Source organism: Papaver somniferum, chromosome 4, assembly GCF_003573695.1.
Source record: "Papaver somniferum cultivar HN1 chromosome 4, ASM357369v1, whole genome shotgun sequence".
In the NCBI taxonomy this organism is placed as follows: Eukaryota; Viridiplantae; Streptophyta; class Magnoliopsida; order Ranunculales; family Papaveraceae; genus Papaver; species Papaver somniferum.
The window spans coordinates 150,164,951-150,185,189 of NC_039361.1; the positions used below are offsets into that span (position 1 = coordinate 150,164,951).

Here is a 20,239-nt window from a genome sequence, read left to right on the forward strand (position 1 = left end):
ATATAAAGGAAAACGATTTGTTTGGTGTCCCAAAAATTTTGGTTACTTTTCACTGGACGGGATTGCCCCTCCGTGAAATATTTACCAAATAAAATATAGCCATGTGTTGATTTGCGTCCATACATATGGTGTCTGTAAAGTTCGGTGCTACCCTGTTGTGAACGAATCCATATGGCATGTGGCGTTAGTATTCATTTTTCTTCGCTCTGTCACCGCTTAAAAACATTTTTCCCTTCACTTTCTCAAAATTGCTATTGCTATCTTTTCTATTTGGTCGGTAAAAATGTTGATGCCCGCTTTCAAACAGGCTGTCGGTGTTATTCCAATAATGACTTACTATGACGTACTTTCGATGCTTAGAAACTTTTTATAACAATGTTGGGTGTCACGACATGGATCATCCTCTACGCCAACTTTACCAGCATCTCTATCGCCCCGCGAATGCCACCACCCCCGTGCCATTATGGCACGGACAATCAACTAGTTTGTAAATACAAGAAAAAGATTACAAATTAAAAGTGATCTTTAAAACCAATTTTAATGTTTTTTTTTCCTCTAATTTTTTCATTCAAAAATTTACTTAAAAATATTCACTCCGTTCTTTTTTAATAGGCCGGTTTTATTTTTAGCGAAATTTAATAAAATTAAGAGAACTAATCATTGAAAGTGGTCCTCCTGACACTTGTCAATAAAAGAAGTGAAGTGAAATGGTCCCCGTGACACTTGTTAGCAAAAGAAGTAAAGTGAAGTGGTCCACATGACACTTGTCACCAAAAGAAGTTAAGAGAAAAATGGTCCCAAAAAATTAAAGTAACATTTGACTTTCCCAATTAAGAAAATGGTCTATTTTTTTGAAACTTTTATTTATAAAAACCGACCTATTAAAAAAGAACGGAGGGAGTATTCTCGAAATGTTATTTTGTAACTATAAATGTTAGATTTTAAACAAAAAGTCAAAGAAATTCAACTAAAAAACTTTGTCTGTGTATCTGTTTCCACCCGGTCATTTTCAAGGGTAATATCAAGTCATTTTCAGAGGTAATGAATTTAGGTGCTAACTGCTTATAATGTAAAAGCTTTGGAAGCATTAAAACCCCCTCTCTTTGATAACCACCAACTCTCACTCTCTTTTGCAATGGCCGACTCTTGTTTCTATGATTTCCTAAAAAAGTCTAAGAATACTACTCCTGTAGCTGTAAAGTATAAGGTCTCACCACCACCACCATCAACAAGGCATATCGATCCATCTAGACTCTTTTGTTGTCTCTACTGCTCTCGAAAGTTCTGTACTTCTCAAGCTCTAGGCGGTCATCAGAATGCTCACAAGCGCGAGCGAGCTGCCACTCTCCGAAGCTACATCTCTGAAAGGTCAGAAAAATCACTTGACCAGTCGTTTACATTTCCTGAGATCAAGAACAAGAACATGATCAAAAAGAACAAAAGCAACACCAATGCTTGTTGTTCTTCAATATCAGATGTGCCGTTTGCTGCACCTTATAGCTGGCCGGAACATCATCATGAGGAGTACTCGCACCAGCACTCTAGTTTTGCTCCTACAACTACTCTCACTCTTTCTAGCAGCTACTGTCCTCTTACTTCACCTTCTGAAGCTGTCGATGGTCGCGTGAACCTTGATCTCACACTTCATTTATGAAACACAAATCATGCGTTAAGAATATATATATCGGGTTTGCGTATGCGTTCCTTGTGCTCAATGTGGATCAAACTGAACCATGGGTTGCAAAAATGAAAAAGTGAAAGTATCACTTTTCCTGAAACGAAGGGAGTATACTTCTTTCAGGTTTATATACAATTCTGCTTCATTTTCATCTTTTCTTTTCTATGTTGGTAAGCTATAACTGTCTGTTTCATTTATGCACGAACTTACAAATGAATAATTAGCTACTTATGACCTTGGCACTGGAGTAATCAAGGTTCGAATGTGGGGATTTCGGCGTTGGAATCATGGGTTGCTTGATACAATAGCCTAGACAACAGACTCCTGTATGGGTCTGTCTCTCTTTTCTCCTTCAAATATTTGATTGAATTCTCAACTTCAGACTTCGTGTGCATGTATAGTTCTTGAGCTTTTTCCTTGTCTCTTAATTCGTTCGTCCTCCCTACAAAAAGAATATAGCTAGTGTCAGTTGCGCTGCACCCTTGATCAAAAACACATCTTGAATGGAAACTTCAAGCACTCGTATATACGAACCTTGTGTTTGGATTGGCTTCCCGAACAGGTAGTAAAAACGACCTGGGAGTTTTGGGAGTAGTCCTGGCAGGTAGAACTTTTGTTTTGCAACCTCTCCTTCTGTATCCGTCCTGCCAAGATGCAAAAAAGCAAAAATGCAAATCTAATTTCTTAAAAATACTGAACCGTATCGGAATGTGGTAGACGAGTGGGAAAGACGAATAATATTGAAAAGCTATGCAAATGTATATATACCTTAACTGGACAACTCCATCATTTAGTTCATTTATTACATCCTTCACGTAAGGAATCTTCATTAGATCGTCATAGTCAAGAACAATCTGAATATAGTGAACAATTTCAGATTGGCGAAGCAAAGCTTGTAACAACTCACATAATCAACCTTCGTATAAATGGACGTTGGACCGGAAACAAGGATGAAATAAAGATGGGTATTGTAAATAATTTTGAGTTAAAGTTTAAAGAAATTTTAAGCAACCATCCAAGAATAGAAAATATGTGTCTAAAGCGTATTGATGATGATGCAAGTATTTGGTTGGGGACAGTGGTGAATCCAGAACAAAAATTCAATGGGAGCATTATTGTTTTTGAAGATCATAACTACTAATGTGGCGAGAAAAAAATCTCTTATACAGGTACAAAAATAAGTTAAATGAACACAAGGTCATAATAAATGTACATTAGTCATTTCTTCTTTGTGTAAAATAGGATTGGGATGAGTTAAATCTCTCCAATCAATTAATTTTAGATATGTTTTCAAATCTTACTAGTAGAAACGACATATTTGGAGTTAGTTCTTAAAACTACACAAGTATAGGTTTAGAGACACAAATATTAAAAAATATATGGGTGCTTTTATAATTTCAAAAATATTATGGGGGGCATGCGACCCCGCAGGCACCCCCTTGGATTCGCCACTGGTTGGAGAGACCTTTTAGTGAAGAGGAAGTAATGAATGCAATTAAGATTGTGCTCTGGGTCCGGATAGATATCCTATGAATTTCTTTATTGTTTGTTGGAGCTTTTTAAGAGAAGATTTGATGAAGGTTTTCGAAGAATTTCATGACACAGTGTTCTTCATTCGTCATTGAAAATCAATTTCATTGCGCATATTCTTAAGAAGGCGGGTGTTGAGGAAGTAAAAGATTTTCGGCCAATTAGCCTCATTGGTAGTGTGTACAAATCATCTCAAAGGTTTTGGCAGAGCGTAATCAAAGAAGCAATGCGCAATATGCCTCTAGAAAGATCAGAGGTGATCATTTAAAGGTATACTTTCCTACTCTAATCTCAACATTTCAATCTAGTTTTATTTAAGGAAGACAAATTCTTGATGGAGTATTGATAACAAACGAGTGTGTGGACTCTAGGCTTCGTCAAAAACTATCGGGGTTGGTTAGCAAACTTGATTTTGAAAAGGCGTTTGATAATGTGAATTGGAATGTTTTAAATGAAATCTTATTTGAAATGGGGTTTGGTGGTGTTTGGAGGGCTTGGATTAGAATTTTTTTAAGATTCTCTAAGTTTGCGGTCCTTGTTAATGGATTGTCTTTTAGTTACTTTGGTAGTGGAAAGGGACTTCGTCAAGGAGACCCACTTTCTGCTTTTCTTTTTACTAAGTTGTATGTTGAGTAAAGCACATGAATTTGATCAAATCTCGGGTTTTTCGGTAAAGGAGGGGGAACAAAAATCAATCACTTGCAACTCGCCGATGATACTATCATATTTCTTGATGCTAAGAGAGAACAAGCTGATGCCCTTCGATACCTACTTCTTTGTTCGAGCTAACATCGGGTTGAAAGATAATTTCTCTAAAAGTATCTTATTTGGAGTCGCGGTTGTAGAGGAAGTCGAAAATAATGGTAACATGTTAGGGTGCAGGTTTGCAAGTTTTCCTAGTATATATCTTGGCCTCCCTTTGGGAGACAAGGTGGGAGGCACTCAAAAATGGGATAAAAATGCTTGAAATTTGTGGGCAAAGAGTTACTTCTTGGAACAGAAAAACAATAGCAAGAGGAGGTAAGTTAACTCTCATCAAAAGCGTTTTAGCTAGTTTTCCCATTTATTATCTTTCTATCTTTCTTACTCCTTGCTCCATAACTAAGAAAATTGATAAAGTTGTGAGAAATTTCTTATGGGATGATGAAAATAGGAAAAGAATTCACAATATTGGTTGGAAATTGGCTTCAAAACCAAAAGAAAAGGTGGTCTTGGTATTAGAAGAACTAACCAAGTGAACTTGTCTTTGCTAAAAAAAATGGTGGTGGATCTTTGGCTTAGAGAAAGATGCATTGTGGAGGAAGATCATAGTTGAAAAATTTGGCGAAACATTTATCGGTTGGGAAGCTCTCCAACCCAAAGGACCAAAAGATGGTAGCTTGTGGTTTAATATCTGTAAAGATCTTGAATATTTCAACAAAGGTATTAGATTCAAGATTGAAGCGGGCAAGGAAACTAGATTTTGGGAAGATTCTTGGCTAGGTGAAGGAAGACTTTGTGATATGTTTTCATTGGCATATGAAGCTTCAAGGACCAAGGAGTTTTTGGTGGCTAGTATGTATGAAGTTTGGGGAGGTTCTTTAAGGTGGGGGTCTATGTCTAGGCAAAGATACTCTCAATCCATTTCACGTGAAATAACAACTATATCAAATCTTCTTTCTTCTATTTCAATTTAAGAAGGTATTTTGGATAGCGAGTTTGGGTCGAAAATGATCATGATCTCTATATGGTGAAGGATTGTATTAGGAGCGATGAAGATCAAGGTGAGCCAAATTTTCCAATCGATGTTATATGGAGCCGTGAGTATTCTTGCAAAATGAACTTTTTTCTTTGGCTTCTTGCTCATGATAAGATATGACGGCGGATAAGCTATTAAGAAGGGGTATGGAAGTCTCTAGCTTATGTTGTTTTTGTGATGAAGACGATGAAACTAATTCGCATTTGTTCTATGAATGTTGGAGAACTCTGAGAATTTGGGATTATTTTGTTGAAGGATGCCGTTTTGTTTGGACATACAGTTCAAATGTCACCACAAATATGAAGTCTTGGAAGTTTAATTGGGGGTGACGAAAGACTTAGTCAAATTTGGAATAACATTCTGGTTGTGGTGGTGCATATGGAGATAGCGAAATGCAAGAGTTTTTGAAAACAAAAAAAAAAAATTGGTAATCCTCACTAGAAATGTTCAACTACGAGCGTTCTTTTGGGCCGAATCGAACATAAGGACGTTATTCCGACCTCTGTAAGCTTGTTTTTTCGTCATTTTGGGTTTGTCGAAATGCCCTTTATTTTTTTATTCTCGCTTGTATTCATTGGGTTGAGGTACCCTCTTAAGTACCTCTCATTTCAATGAATTTTCTCTTTGACGGATCAAAAAGAAAAAGATAGAATTAACACTTACATCACCGAGATCATCTGCGCCGACAACACCAAATGGAATGATTTTAGACCCAAATCTAGAAGCCACTCTGACGAACTCTGACTGTGATGGCCAAAACAACTTGTTTTCCTCTCCCTATAAAATTTCAAGAACTGACATTCAGATACACGTCAATATAGCAATAGAGGTAAAAGAGAAACAAGCAGCAGACCTTCCCATGAAACGCCTCGCGCACACCTCCGGGGTACAGTAGAACATGAGAATTCTCAGCAAGAAGTTTATAGAAATTAGTTGGTGATACAAGAACTGCACCCAAGATTTTTATTGGGTCAAATATCGACGGATCTAGTTGACGTTTTTCGAGTTCATTCTGGAAAAACATTGGATGCGCTATTCCTCTGACCAAAATATTTTTCTCCTCCAGGAAAGTGGATATAAGTGGAGCTAAATCAAATCCCATTAGCATGTGATAACCAACATACAGAACTGGTCCCTCGGAAGGAATCTATTGAGACACGGTGTTGAGAGACGTGTATCTGAGACTGATTAGGAAACTCTCAGTTATACACGTCTCTTAGAGTCTGTTAAGGAAAGTCTAATCAATGAGACTTCTAAGCTCGGTAAGAACACGTATCTTAGAGTCTGTTAAGGAAAGTCTCAACCAATGAGACTTCTAAGCTCGGTAAGAAATCTAAGGATCCGAGACTGATTAGGAAGATGGTTTAATTGGGACTCTTAAGGCGGTCTAGAAGAGAGTCGTATTAGGAAAGAAGTTATTTCTTTCCCAAGTATTGAATCATATATAATTCGTTGTAAAGAGTTAGAGAAACATATAATACAAAAGATATCAAATTATTAACATGGTATCAGAGCAAGTTTTGAAACCTAAAAGAAAAAAAAAAAGGAAGAAGAAGGATGGTCAATGAGATTGAATCATCAAAAAGTAAGATGGTGGAATATGATACACAGAAGAAGAATCATGTGTATCATCTAGGATCGAGTGATGGACCAGGAACTATCATCACGCCAATAGTTATGAGAGGAAATAATTATGATGAATGGGCTAGAGCCATAAGAAGATCGCTGATAGCCAAGAGAAAATATGGCTTCATTGATGGAACTATTAAGCGACCTGAGGATCCATATCAGTTAGAAGAATGGATAGCAGTACAATCAACGTTGGTGTCATGGATTGCTAACACGTTGGAGTTGTCAGTAAGATCAACCCTGGGAGATTATGAGGATGCAAGTCTATTATGGGCACACTTGAAGAGAAGATTTTGCGTTGTTAGTGGGACAAGAATATGTCAACTAAAAGCATCTTTAAGTGACTGTAAACAGAAGAAAACAGAGGGAGTTGCTATATATTTTGGAAGATTGAACAAAATATGGGATGAGATGGTGACTTATATGAAGATACCGCAATGCAAGTGTGGACAGTGTACATGTAATATTGCATCTCAGGTTAGTATGTTAAGAGAAGAAGATTTCTTGCACTATTTTCTGATTGGATTGGATTCTGTATACAGTTATTTGCGTGAACAATTGCTTGCAAGGGAACCATTGCCGTCTGTAGACGTTGCATATCAAACCATTGTGAACTCAGAACGCCTGAAGATTGGAGATGGAGCAGTACCTACAGAGATGCAGGAGAATGTTATGGCCTTCAAGGTGCAAGCTGATCAACGACTACTTAATAGTGCTTATGATCCCACCAAGTACTGCAAAACTTGCAGCAGACAAGGACACTCTGATGATGGCTGTTTTAAGATCATTGGATATCCAGAATGGTGGGGAGACAGGCCGAAGAATGGCAGAGGAGGAAGAACTGTAGGAAGAGGACGTGCGGGAAGAGGAGGTAGAGGACAAGGAGGTAATCCTGTCCGTGCTCATAACCTGCATGTTTCGGCAACAAAAGATAGTGCTGGTACGTCATCAGCTAATGAAACGTCTCTAGTAGGAGTTACAGCAGCACAGGTTCAACAGGTGATGGAGTTTTTAAACTCAAGAAAATCGGGTTCTCATCTACAAGGTAAAAAGAATGAAACCTCTTGGATTGTTGACACAGGAGCAACAAACCATGTTACGTATGAACTTCTTAACATGATAAATGTAAGAGATATTAGGGCATGTTCGGTTGGATTGCCTGATGGAAAGTATGCATCCTCTGAGAAAATAGGAACTGTGATTCTTCCTGGTGGATTGAAACTTGAAAACGTACTTTATGTGCCAAAGATAACCTGTAACCTAATTTCAGTCACACAACTTATTGATGAGATGAGTTGTATTATTCATTGTACTAACAAGTTATGTCTTATACAGGACCGGTCTACGAGGAGGATGATTGGAGTGGCTGAGAGACAAGGTGGACTATATATTTTCTGTGGTGTGCCGCATGTTGAAGTTATGGCTGTGCGTGAAGATACATATGAGTTGTGGCATCAACGTATGGGACATCCATCAGAGAAAGTTTTGCAGAAGTTGCAAGGTGTTAGTAAATTAATTAAGAAGAATAATGATGCTTGTGATATTTGCACCCGAGCAAAGCATCGTAGAAGCAGCTTTTCTAGTAGTTTGAGTAAATCAAATTGTATTTTTGATTTAGTTCATATAGATTTATGGGGTCCTTATAAGATCCATTCATCATGTGGAGCTCAATATTTTCTGACAATAGTGGATGATTTTTCAATAGGTGTTTGGATTTATTTAATTCGGAATAAAACAGAGGTTGAATCAATATTTCGTGAATTTGTTGCTCTTGTAAAGCGTCAATTTAACAAAGATATTAAAATTGTTAGAAGTGATAATGGGACGGAATTTAATGCATTACGTGGTTATTTTAAGACTAATGGAATAGTCTTTGAGACATCATGTGTAGGTATTCCTCAACAAAATGGAAGAGTAGAGAGAAAACATCAACATATAATGAATGTAGCAAGGGATTTAAGATTTCAAGCAAGCTTGCCAAAATGGTTTTGGGGAGAGTGTGCATTGACAGCAGCGTACTTGATAAATCGTACGCCTACACCTATCCTAAATAATAAAACACCGTATGAAGTATTGTTTGGAAAACCACCTATATATAAACAATTGAAGGTGTTTGGGTGTTTGTGTTATGTACATGATCAAAATAGTAAAGGAGATAAGTTTGCTAGTCGAGGACGGAGGTGTGTGTTTCTTGGCTATCCATATGGTAAGAAGGCATGGCAAGTTTATGATCTAGACACAAGAAAATTTATGGTGTCTCGAGATGTAAAATTCTATGAGACACAGTTTCCATTTAAGACTGAGATGAATGGTAATATAGTTGAGGCAGATATGATGGAGAGCTCTAGAAGTCATATAGCAACTGATGTTGCTGGGACTGCAACTGAGACTGATCAGTCTGGTGAAGAATGGAGTGATGACGAAGAGTGCATAGTCGCTGATGGTGAAGAAACTGCAGAAAAACAGCGGCAGACGGATGAAGATGTCGCAGTGCAAACTGCAACACCTGTTGAAGATGTCGCTGTTCAGCAAGATGTCGCTGTTCAACGTCAGACTACAACTGCAGGAAAACAGGCAGTTGTGACAAATGATGGACAAGCCACAGATGCTGCAGTTGGGAATGATGATTTAGGTAAGGGGAAGCGTCAGAAGATTCCCTCGAGTAGGCTGAAAGGTTTTGTGACACACACCATTAGAGAAAATAGTCCATCTCACTCTCAATCATCACAGTCATCATCCTCAGGTACACCCTATCCTTTGACATATTATGTTAGTTGTGACAGGTTTTCTGACATGCATAAAAATTATATTGCTACATTATCTGCAAAGTCTGAGCCGAGGAATTTCAGAGAGGCAATGAAACATCCAGGTTGGAGGAAAGCAATGGCAGAAGAAATACGGGCCTTAGAAGAACAAGGCACGTGGGATCTAACAGAATTGCCACCTGGTAAGAAAGCTTTAGGAAGTAAGTGGATATATACGGAAAAGTATGATGAAAATGGGAGTTTGGTGCGTTTAAAGGCGAGACTTGTGATTTTTGGAAATCATCAAGTTGAAGGATTAGATTACAATGAAACGTTTGCACCAGTGGCAAAAATGACAACTGTTCGTATGTTCTTGGCTGTTGCTGCAGCTAAACAGTGGAATGTGCATCAGATGGATGTGCATAATGCGTTCTTACATGGAGATTTGGAAGAGGAGGTATATATGAAAATACCACCTGGATTTGCTAAGGGTAACCCTCATATGGTGTGTAAGATGAAAAAATCGTTGTATGGCCTAAAACAAGCACCGCGGTGTTGGTTTGCGAAGCTGTCAACTGCATTGAAGAATTATGGGTTTCGGCATTAGTACTCAGATTATTCTCTTTTTACTATGATGAAGGGAAAAATGCAACTTAATGTGCTGGTGTATGTTGATGATTTGATTATTGCAGGAAATGATCTAGTTGCGCTTACACAATTTAAAGCATACTTGGGTCAATGTTTTAAGATGAAAGATTTAGGAAAGTTGAAATACTTCCTAGGATTGGAAGTGGCTCGTAGTAAACAAGGTTTTTACATTTGCCAGAGAAAGTATGCGTTGGATATTATAATGGAGACAGGTTTATTGGGTGCGAAACCTGCAGAATTTCCTATTGAAACCAATCATCGTCTTGCTTTAGCAACATGAGATTTGCTTTATGATGTAGAAAAATATAGAAGATTGGTTGGGCGTTTGATCTATTTATCTGTCACCAGACCAGATCTTGCTTACTCAGTGCATATCTTATCTCAGTTTATGCAACGACCTAGAATGGAGCATTGGGAAGCAGCACTTCGTGTGGTTAGATATTTAAAGAAGAATCCTGGACAAGGAATTCTGTTGCGCTCTGATAGTAGTTTAACCTTGAGAGGTTGGTGTGATTCAGATTGGGCAAGTTGTCCTTTAACTAGGCGCTCACTGACGGGATGGTTTGTTTGTTTTGGAGATTCGCCAATATCCTGGAAGACTAAGAAGCAACCAACTGTGTCTCGTAGCTCGGCTGAAGCGGAATACCGTTCCATGGCGGCAGCTACATGTGAATTAAAATGGTTGAAACAATTACTCAGTGATATGGGGGTTTACCATACACAAGCTATGAGTCTTCTTTGCGATAGTCAATCAGCTTTATATATTGCGAAGAACCCTGTTTTTCATGAACGAACGAAACATATTGAAGTGGACTGTCATCTAGTCAGGGATGCGGTAATACAGAAGATTATTCTACCTTCTTATACTCCTACCACCATGCAGTTGGCGGATATATTCACAAAGTCGTTGGGAAGAGCTCAGTTTCATGCTATTTTGTCCAAGATGCGCATTTGTGACCTGCATGCTCCGTCTTGAGGGGGGGTATTGAGACACGGTGTTGAGAGACGTGTATCTGAGACTGATTAGGAAACTCTCAGTTATACACGTCTCTTAGAGTCTGTTAAGGAAAGTCTAATCAATGAGACTTCTAAGCTCGGTAAGAACACGTATCTTAGAGTCTGTTAAGGAAAGTCTCAACCAATGAGACTTCTAAGCTCGGTAAGAAATCTAAGGATCCGAGACTGATTAGGAAGATGGTTTAATTGGGACTCTTAAGATCGGTCTAGAAGAGAGTCGTATTAGGAAAGAAGTTATTTCTTTCCCAAGTATTGAATCATATATAATTCGTTGTAAAGAGTTAGAGACACATATAATACAAAAGATATCAAATTATTAACAGAATCCCTGCAAGGCCTCGCACGATTTTCCCATCATGGAAAGTTGAGAGCATGACAGGGTCAGCAGCTATATTAACCCACCTACAGATCACAACAGCACAATAATGAGAATGAAACATGATCATATACACACACAAGGGCATAACGTTTTTCCAACAATGCGTTAACATAAAACTAAGATGCATTAGATAGAACTTTGCAGTGCTTCACTTGCCCGTAACCATCAGTTGTTTTCTTTAGCTCGGAAAGGTTTTGAGGGATATAATCAGATACATAGTCAATTTTGCTTGATCGACGATAAAATCCAGCACCCTTGATTACAGTGACCAAATTAAAACCATCTTCCTGTATAATGCATAACATATACTATCAAAAATCGTCGAAAAGAGTTACAATGAAATGCAAATGCATCGAGATGTACTTCCCAAAAACTAACGGCAATACCCCAAAGTGGAGGTGGTTGTTCCTACCATAAATAGGTTGTGACCACTGTCGTTGAAGTTCCGCATTTGGCAAGTAGGCAGTAGGTTGGAGAGTCTTTGAGCTTCCTCCAGACTTGGTAGCAACTGGTCCCTTCCACTAAAAGATTGATCATATTTTAACAATACCAGGATTTTGGGTTAGAGATCACTTATCTATGTAAATTGGATTGAAATGGTAAGCATAAAAACCTGGCAAGAATTAGCGTCTGAGCTTTGACGGCATGAACACGGGAGTTGGCATATAATGAAGCCGCCTCCATCATTTTTAACTTCCACAGTAGTGATTCTTTCGTCCAAACATCAGCCAAGACCTGCCCAGTTGAATAATAATGTGATTGCTATACACCGTTAGAACACTTATAGTAACTTTTCTTTTACTTTATTTGGAAGTGTGTTTTAGTTTTTCTTTTTTTTTTGGTTGTTTAAAATAGTAATTAGATAATCAAGCAATAGTAAAATATGAAAGTTTGAACGGGTGATCACCCTAATTTTGAAAGTGAAAGTAAAAACACTGTTTTTCCTGAAACGAAAGGACTATTCTATGATACTTCGGGTTGAATAGGCTTAAGCCCAGTTAGAAATATAGTCAAGCCCACACCTTGACAGATTCCCACTTCCCCTGCTGAACGGAACTAGGTCAGCTAGCGCCACGGGATGCTCCAGCTACCCCCAAATTCCTAAAACCTGCCCAAAAGCTTTATTTTTTTTTGAAAGATATTTTTTTGGAAAACAAAATTCAGCTGGTCTTTATTAGCACTTAGATTTTAATATTTACACTACGTTTGTTTGCCCCATGACTCGTCGCAAGTCAGATGTTAGACCATTTATTTTCTATTTTGAGTTAGATCTGATTCAGACCTAACCCCTCACTCGGATCCGTCTGAGCCAGGTAACATAACACTCCTGTTTTATAGGACCAAACCACTGAGTCACATACTTTTGAGTCAGCTGAGTCAGATCCGAAAAGACCTAACCACTGCTTTATATAGTGTTGCAATTACTCCTTCCGTTTGAAGAAAAGGGTTACTTTTCCTTTTAAATTTGTATCTACAAAGGAGATACTTTCATTTACAATAGGTCGAACACCCAAAATTATCCTTCCTCGTACTAATGATAATAGTGGCAATTGTGGTAATTAAATGGTTTTTTGAGGGTTTTTGTTGAGGGTCATTTTGGAAATAAATTTAAAAAGTTACTCTCTCAAGTAATTACCTTAAAAATTATGCATATTATAAAAGTAACTCTTTTCCTAAAACGGAGGTACTCCCTCCGTTCCATTTTAGATGAGTGTTTAGGATTATTTTTTTTGTTCCACATTATTTGATAGTTTTCATATTTTTCACACAAAACTACCATCAATATCCTCACATTTTGTCTTGGAATCATAAGTTTATTTTTAACCACACTAATAGCAATTAATGTTTGAAGACTTTTCTCAAGGATATAAACATAATTTTTTTATATCTCTCCATTTCTTAATCTGCGTGAAAACTCCAAAAACATCATCTAAAATGAAACGGAGGGAGTAGTATTTAACAATATACAATTCTTTGGTAAGTAGAGTTTAAATTTACTGGCATGTCAGACAAGAGTTCAGATACTCACTGGTATGGTAGATAAGAGTTCAGATAAGTTCTCGATTACTTGACGGATATTTCGTGGAATAGGAAGCTGTCTTTGTACACTAGACATTGCCATTCTTAAGATATCAACTGCTGTTTCACGTTGTAGATGGGAGAACTGGTTATAATGTAATGTGAAATTGTAACGTGTCAACTGATTATTTGGATGCTAAAAGTAGAATTAACCTGTGGAAGAAGTTAGGATATTGGCAAGGCCATTATCAAGCTGCTCCGGAATGGCTTGTAATAAAGATATAATAAGACTTCCAAGTTGTGATTTTTTAAATGATGTAGCTGCAAAGGAAAACATTTGAACTGGCAAACATAAGCAAACTTTTGCATTACAACGAACGAATTTTATTCCAGTAAGTACTGCACCTGGGTTGGCGAGTATTAGCAAAAGATCAATAGCAGGATTACGAGCAGCAACAGTTAGTGCAAGACATGCTCCGATAGACTCTCCAACAAGATATATGGGTCTATTTGGTGAACCTCGATGCGCTTCTTTAACTGCTTTCTCCACAAATTGGACCAACTCTACGAAAAATATAAGTTCGCAAACTAATCCTCATACCCTATAGTGACTTCAAGAAAGATTTATTACCTTTAAACGAGGTACGATCCCCAATTGGAATATGAAGACACCATATGTCGAACACCCTACAATTACAATATAAAATTTCATTTTTAGATTTTTTTTTACTTTTTTGTTTTCATTTTTTATTATCAGCGTAAAAAATTATAATATCAGTTCGTTGGATGGTAATATCAATAACAGTAGCTCAATTTACTTACTTTCCCAATTCCTGGTGATTCGAAATAAGTCCGAGATCCGCTCCATCAATTCCTGACAAAAAAAAAAAAAAAAAAGTTACATGAATATTATTTAAACTCGAACTACATATTCTCTATGGACGGTTTATTTATTTGTTTTTGACTTTATCCGAAAGAAATAAATGGCTCCCAATTATCTGGAAGAGAAACGAAACTGTATGGACATAATAAAGGCTTGTAAGATAAAATCTATATTGCGCGTACCAGGCAAGTAAAGCAGCAACGGGGAGTTCTTCCATTGATTTTCAGATTCCAAAGGCGAGAACCAACGTGGTGGTTCGCAGATACCGCTCGTTCGATTAAAATCTTTCGCTTGTTCCGCAAAGTCTCTAAAGTTCTTCGTTTGATCGTGATAAACTTCTTCGTTCAGGACTGGCGCTTTAGTTTGTAACGAGGACGTCGGCGACAGAGCCTTTAGTTCCATTTGCTTGTTCGACATTGCTGTTGTTGTTCTACAGCCTCTTTCTGTGCTGTAATTCGAATTTTGTTCGGTGTACAGAGCTGACAGTGTCATGGTACAAGTTTCGAATGAATTATCGAAGTACCTTATTATGTTCAACTTCCATGGTGCAGAGATGGACTTGAGCATCATAGTATTTGCTACTATGGCTGCCATCACCTTCTTCTCCCGCTCTCTAGAAAAGATAGATTTTATTCTTGTTTGGGGTGATAGAAACTAAACAGAGAAGAAAAGTATAACACAAAGAGGGTGTTGCGTTTGGAAGACGCTTTTTCAGACGTGTACAATCTTTTTTTCTTCCATGATTTCCTCTAATATATATATCTATATTACAAGAGATAACGGTGTCGGTAATCTACATTTCGGACGCATAAAGAACGATCTTGATTAAACCACTAACCCCTTGTATTTACTCGCCCAAATTCCAGCTCTTCCATCACTCGTCCAGTTAATTTCAAAATTAATTTCAAGTTTCTTTCCCATCAATGGCAGAGGCGTTACGCATGTGCAAAGGTAATAAAAACAAAAACAATGTTGATTCTGATTATTTTTCACTCTGATTTTGGTTGATTTGGGGTTATGGTTTTTCTTTCCTGAAATTTTAATCGATTTTTCTTTTGTTGATATCATAGGGTTTTGCCATAATCTTCTCTGGGTAGAAAGTGCAAAAACTTTGGGTAAGTGATTATCAATTTTAGTTTAATTTTCTTTGAATAACAATTCATAGGGTCTTAATTTTTTGTTAGAAAAAACGCTTTAAAAAATACCAATTTTTTACATGGACTATGTTTTGATCCCTAGACCTATTGCCCATTAATTGTTTTTTCATTTGAATAGATAAAACAATAGTCCCACATTGACTAAAATCTAAAGAGTTTTAGACTTAAATACCATAGAATTGGCTATAAGGGCATGGCCCTTGGGTCATTAGACTTTTGTGCTTTGAGGGAAGGCCTAGACTAGGGCAAAGGTTGCCTTTCCCGTACGCGCGGTGCTTCGCACAGAAGCACGCCGCCGGTCGGTCGGCCGGTCACTAGAATCACTTCTATCCGGATGCTGATTGCTATTGCTTCTATTTATGATTTGCATATACATCAGATGGATGTTAAAACTGCTTTTTTATATGGTCGGTCGGTAAGGTTATGAAGATAAAGTATGCAAACTGAAAAAATCTTTGTATGGTTTAAAACAAGCACCTAAACAGTGGCATGAAAAATTTAATCATGTAATGATATCTAATGGCTTCAAGGTTAATGAATCTGATAAATGTGTTTACATTAAATCTGTGGATGATTCTCATGTTATTGTGTGCCTATATGTTGATGATATGCTCATATTAGGTAGTAACCTTGATAGTATAAATACCACTAAAAGCATGCTTAACGAAAACTTTGACATGAAAGACTTAGGCCCTGCTGATGTAATCTTAGGGATGAAAATCAGAAAGATGTCTGATGGATATAGTCTTAGTCAATCTCATTATGTTGAAACTGTGCTTAAGAGATTTAATCATGAAAATGCTAAACCTGCAACTACTCCTTATGATCCCAATTGCAAATTGAAAAAGAACAAGGGTGAGGGTATTTATCAACTTGAGTATTCTCGTGTTATTGGAAGTCTTATGTATTTAATGAACTGTACAAGACCTGATATTGCCTATACTGTGAGTAGATTAAGCAGGTACACTTGCAACCCTGGGCAGGATCACTGGAATGCTCTCTACAGAGTTCTACGGTACCTGAGAGGAACTTCAAACTATTGCTTAAGTTTTGGGAAGTATCCTGCCGTGCTAGAAGGGTATTGTGATGCTAACTGGATATCAGACTCAGATGAGTGCAAATCCACTAGTGGGTACATCTTCACACTTGGTGGTGCGTCTGTGTCATGGAAGTCTACCAAACAGACATGTATAGCCCGATCCACCATGGAGTCTGAGTTTATAGCCTTGGAGAAAGCTGGAGAGGAAGCTGAATGGATACGAGGTTTCCTGGGTGGAATTCCACTCTGGCCCAAGCCTGTGTCTTCGATCGCAATCCACTGTGACAGTCAAGCTGCTATTGGATGCGCAAAGAATAGTGTATACAACGGAAAGTCGATACATCTTCGAAGAAGACACATGACAGTGAAACAACTACTCTCTACTGGCATCATCTCTATAGACTTTGTAAGGTCTAAAGAGAATATTGCAGATCCTTTGACGAAAGGGTTATCTAGAGAGGTAGTTAGATCCACATCGAAGGGGATGGGACTCAAGCTCATAGAATAAATCGCCATTAAGGACACTCAACCTTGTGAATGGAGCTCCAAGATCAAGGTTCAATGAGATAACTAATTTTTGGTGATGTCGAGAGAAAACACTATCTTTGTCCCTCCCTATGGTGTAACCGTATGATAGTGTTGCCTGCATGTTTTAGGATGATCTGTCAAGATCTTAATGAGTTCCATGGATTTGCTTAAAGCGGAGTGTGGCAGGACACTCTTAATGGACTCACCTATGTGGATGTTGGAAGTGGGGCCGCTTCCTATGAGAATTTGAGCTTTTTCTCTAGAGACATTCATTAAGTCCGGGATTTAGCCCACGGCCAAAACGGGCACAACGGCAAGAGCTTGGCAGCTTTCTTTTTCTTTGAGACATCAAAGTGTGGTTGTTATTTCTGAATTGCACTCACTGTTGACGGTTCAAGACATTGTGTTCACCGTAACAACAAGCAGTTCCGGTAACCTCTCACTAAGTTAAGGTTCAATCTCTGGGACACCTTAGCCTAATATTGATGTATTATGTTTTCTCGTATTTCGTCGATATGTTTTATCTTTCATGTGGGGGATTGTTAGAAAAAACGCTTTAAAAAATACCAATTTTTTACATGGACTATGTTTTGATCCCTAGACCTATTGCCCATTAATTGTTTTTTCATTTGAATAGATAAAACAATAGTCCCACATTGACTAAAATCTAAAGAGTTTTAGACTTAAATACCATAGAATTGGCTATAAGGGCATGGCCCTTGGGTCATTAGACTTTTGTGCTTTGAGGGAAGGCCTAGACTAGGGCAAGGTTGCCTTTCCCGTACGCGCGGTGCTTCGCACAGAAGCACGCACGCACGCGGCCGCCGTCCGTCCGGTCGGTCGGGTCGGGACGGGCTCGGGCTCGGGTTCGGGTTCGGGTCCGGGTGTGGGTGTGGGTTCATTAGATCCTATCTTTTTGCTGAAATTTTTGGTACGTGTTTTCCACACAAGTAGAAGAATCTCTTCTTTGTCTGCACGTGTTTTGTCCTGACTTCTTTGTCTGAACGTGCTTGTCTTGGCTTCTTTGTCTGTACGTGTTTTGTCCTGGCTCCCTTGTCTGTACGTATTTGGCTTGGCAGCAACACACTGCTCCATGCACTATCTTTAACCCAACATTACCAGTATTTCTGTCATACGCATGGGTTTTCTTTGACTGTCATACGCATGGGTTTTCTTTCTTGTTTGTAACTACACAAACACTATATAAGAGAGTAGTTGTTAGCTCACAAAAGACACACCACAGAGAAACATCTCTTCTACTCTTCCTCTGTTTTTATGTAAACATCTCTTCTACTGTTTTTAAGTTCTGCCAAGCTCTAAGGGTACCCTCATTGTATGCTACATTGAGGGGTACTAACTGTAGTTGTATCCTGGAGGTGACTCGCCAACTGCTGTAGCATCTCAGAGGAGTGGCAGGCGATATTGCCTTTAGGACAGCGTAGTTTACGTGCCTCTACATTTTCTGTGCAGCAACATCAGCAACATTATTTTGAGCTAAGTATCTTCTTCTCAGTTACATTATTAGTAATTTCTCCAACAATTTTTTCTGGATTCTCCGTGCTTTTTCTTTGACGCAGTGTTATCGTCCAGGACATGAGCTTTGTTTGACATGTCTTTGCTCAGCATCAGGCTCTTGTCCTTGCAGCACAGAAGTTCCTCCACCTGGATCTTTTTCCCCAGCTCCACCATGGTGATTTCACGATTCTTGTGTCGCAGCCTCCTCTTGTACTCGTTCCATGAGGGTGGTAGCTTTTCAATCACTGCAGATACTTGTAGAGATTCATCAATATGCATGCCTTCAGCAAGAATTTCGTTGATGAGTAGCTGGAGCTCGACGAATTGTTCTATAACAGGCTTTTCATCAGTCATCTTATATTCCAGGAACCTAGCCACCAAGAACTTCTTGCTTCCAGCTGCCTCAGCAAGATATTTTTCTTCTAAGGCTTCCCATAAATCAAAAGCAGTAAAATTCTCTTTTGCATTATAAAAGTCGTACAAGGAGTCATCCAGACAGTTAAGAATATGGTTTTTGCACATGTAATTCTTCCTAGTCCACCTATCCAGTCTATCTTCATAACCACGGTCATGAAGCCTTCTTGAGGGTCTTTCTAAGGCAACTTCATCTAGCCTTTGGTCTTTTAAGAAGAATAGCATTTTGGACTGCCATCGTTTAAAGTCTTTGCCACTAAACTTTGGGGGTTTGTCTACAATACTCTTTCCCATGTTGTTACAGTACTAAACTTTGGGGGTTTGTCTACAGTACGTTTGCCTTATTTTTCTGTTTAGGATCATTTTTGGTCTTTTTAGGTGCCCTACAGTCCTTGGCCATATGACCAGTTTTCCCACAGTTATAGCAGTCGCCTTTGATGGTGTTTTTGGAGACACCACCCTTTGGCTTAAGATGGTTACCTTTGGAGTTACGTTGTTTGTTACGTTTACCATTTTTGGCATGATAGACTAGGACATGTTAATTTCAAATCTATTGAAAGACTTGCTAAATTAGGCTGCATTCCTAAAATAAACTTTGACAGAGGTCATAAATGTGAAATTTGTGTTGAATCTAAATATGCTAGAAAACCCTTTAACAAAAAGGTTGAACGTAGTACAACTCCCCTAGAACTAATCCACTCAGATTTGGGAGATTTGAAATCAACACCAACTAGAGGAGGTAAAAAATGGTACATCACTTTTATAGATGATCACTCAAGATACTGTCAGGTTTATCTTCTTAGAAGTAAAGATGAAGCCTTAGACGCTTTCAAATTATATAAACTTGAAGTAGAAAACCAAAGAGGTGTTACTATTAAAACTCTTAGGTCGGACCGAGGCGGTGAGTATGTGATACCTATAGGAGAATTCTGCAAACTTAATGGCATCATTCATGAAACTACTGCACCTTCTTCACCTGAGTCGAATGGAGTAGCTGAAAGGAAAAACCGAACACTCATAGATATGGTGAACGCTATGTTAGCTAGTTCAGGGATACCTTCGAACCTGTGGGGGGGAAGCAATTCTCTCTGCTTGCTATATCTTGAACCGAGTTCCATTTAAGAAATCCGACAAAACTCCATATGAGTTATGGAAAGGAAGACAACCGTCTTATGCATACTTTAAAGTGTGGGGGTGTTTGGCCAAGGTGGCCACTCCTCGTTCCAAGAAAACCAAACTAGGACCTAAAACTGTAGATTGTGTTTTCCTAGGATATCCTGAGCACACTAGTGCTTATAGGTTCATGGTAATTGGTGAGAAC

The 20,239-nt window shown here is 38.4% G+C and overlaps 2 protein-coding genes and 1 long non-coding RNA gene across 3 annotated transcripts; 2 read left to right on the top strand and 1 right to left on the bottom strand.

Annotated features, from left to right (window-relative positions):
- The first annotated feature begins 1,135 nt into the window (after positions 1–1,135).
- LOC113273283 (zinc finger protein GIS2-like) lies at positions 1,136–1,654 on the top strand. Its single transcript, XM_026523028.1, has one exon. It carries the CDS (start codon positions 1,136–1,138, stop codon positions 1,652–1,654), a length of 519 nt encoding a protein of 172 aa, XP_026378813.1.
- A 133-nt stretch (positions 1,655–1,787) lies between these two features.
- Positions 1,788–15,079, bottom strand: LOC113271561 (acyltransferase-like protein At3g26840, chloroplastic). The gene is made up of 15 exons (XM_026521459.1): positions 14,448–15,079; positions 14,205–14,256; positions 14,014–14,069; positions 13,788–13,946; positions 13,596–13,703; positions 13,393–13,502; positions 11,977–12,098; positions 11,776–11,884; positions 11,520–11,650; positions 11,311–11,386; positions 5,800–6,093; positions 5,610–5,723; positions 2,447–2,532; positions 2,213–2,322; positions 1,788–2,120 (listed from the first exon to the last, which is right to left on the bottom strand). Exons 1-15 carry the CDS (start codon positions 14,857–14,859, stop codon positions 1,930–1,932), a joined length of 2,130 nt encoding a protein of 709 aa, XP_026377244.1. The 5' UTR covers positions 14,860–15,079; the 3' UTR covers positions 1,788–1,929.
- LOC113271562 lies at positions 15,079–16,413 on the top strand. Its single transcript, XR_003322200.1, has 3 exons — positions 15,079–15,216; positions 15,336–15,380; positions 16,375–16,413. It is a non-coding gene; the product is annotated as an uncharacterized LOC113271562 (long non-coding RNA).
- Positions 16,414–20,239: the final 3,826 nt, after the last annotated feature.

Bases quoted from the DNA above. Each gene is read 5' to 3' on its own strand.
- LOC113271561 (XM_026521459.1), bottom strand. From the start codon at position 14,859: ATGGCAGCCATAGTAGCAAATACTATGATGCTCAAGTCCATCTCTGCA. The intron at 14,070-14,204 runs GTAAGTAAATTG...TTGTAATTGTAG, and splicing joins AATCACCAGGAATTGGGAAA to GGTGTTCGACATATGGTGTC. The intron at 2,121-2,212 runs GTTCGTATATAC...TTCTTTTTGTAG, and splicing joins GAAGCCAATCCAAACACAAG to GGAGGACGAACGAATTAAGA.
- LOC113273283 (XM_026523028.1), top strand. From the start codon at position 1,136: ATGGCCGACTCTTGTTTCTATGATTTCCTAAAAAAGTCTAAGAATACT.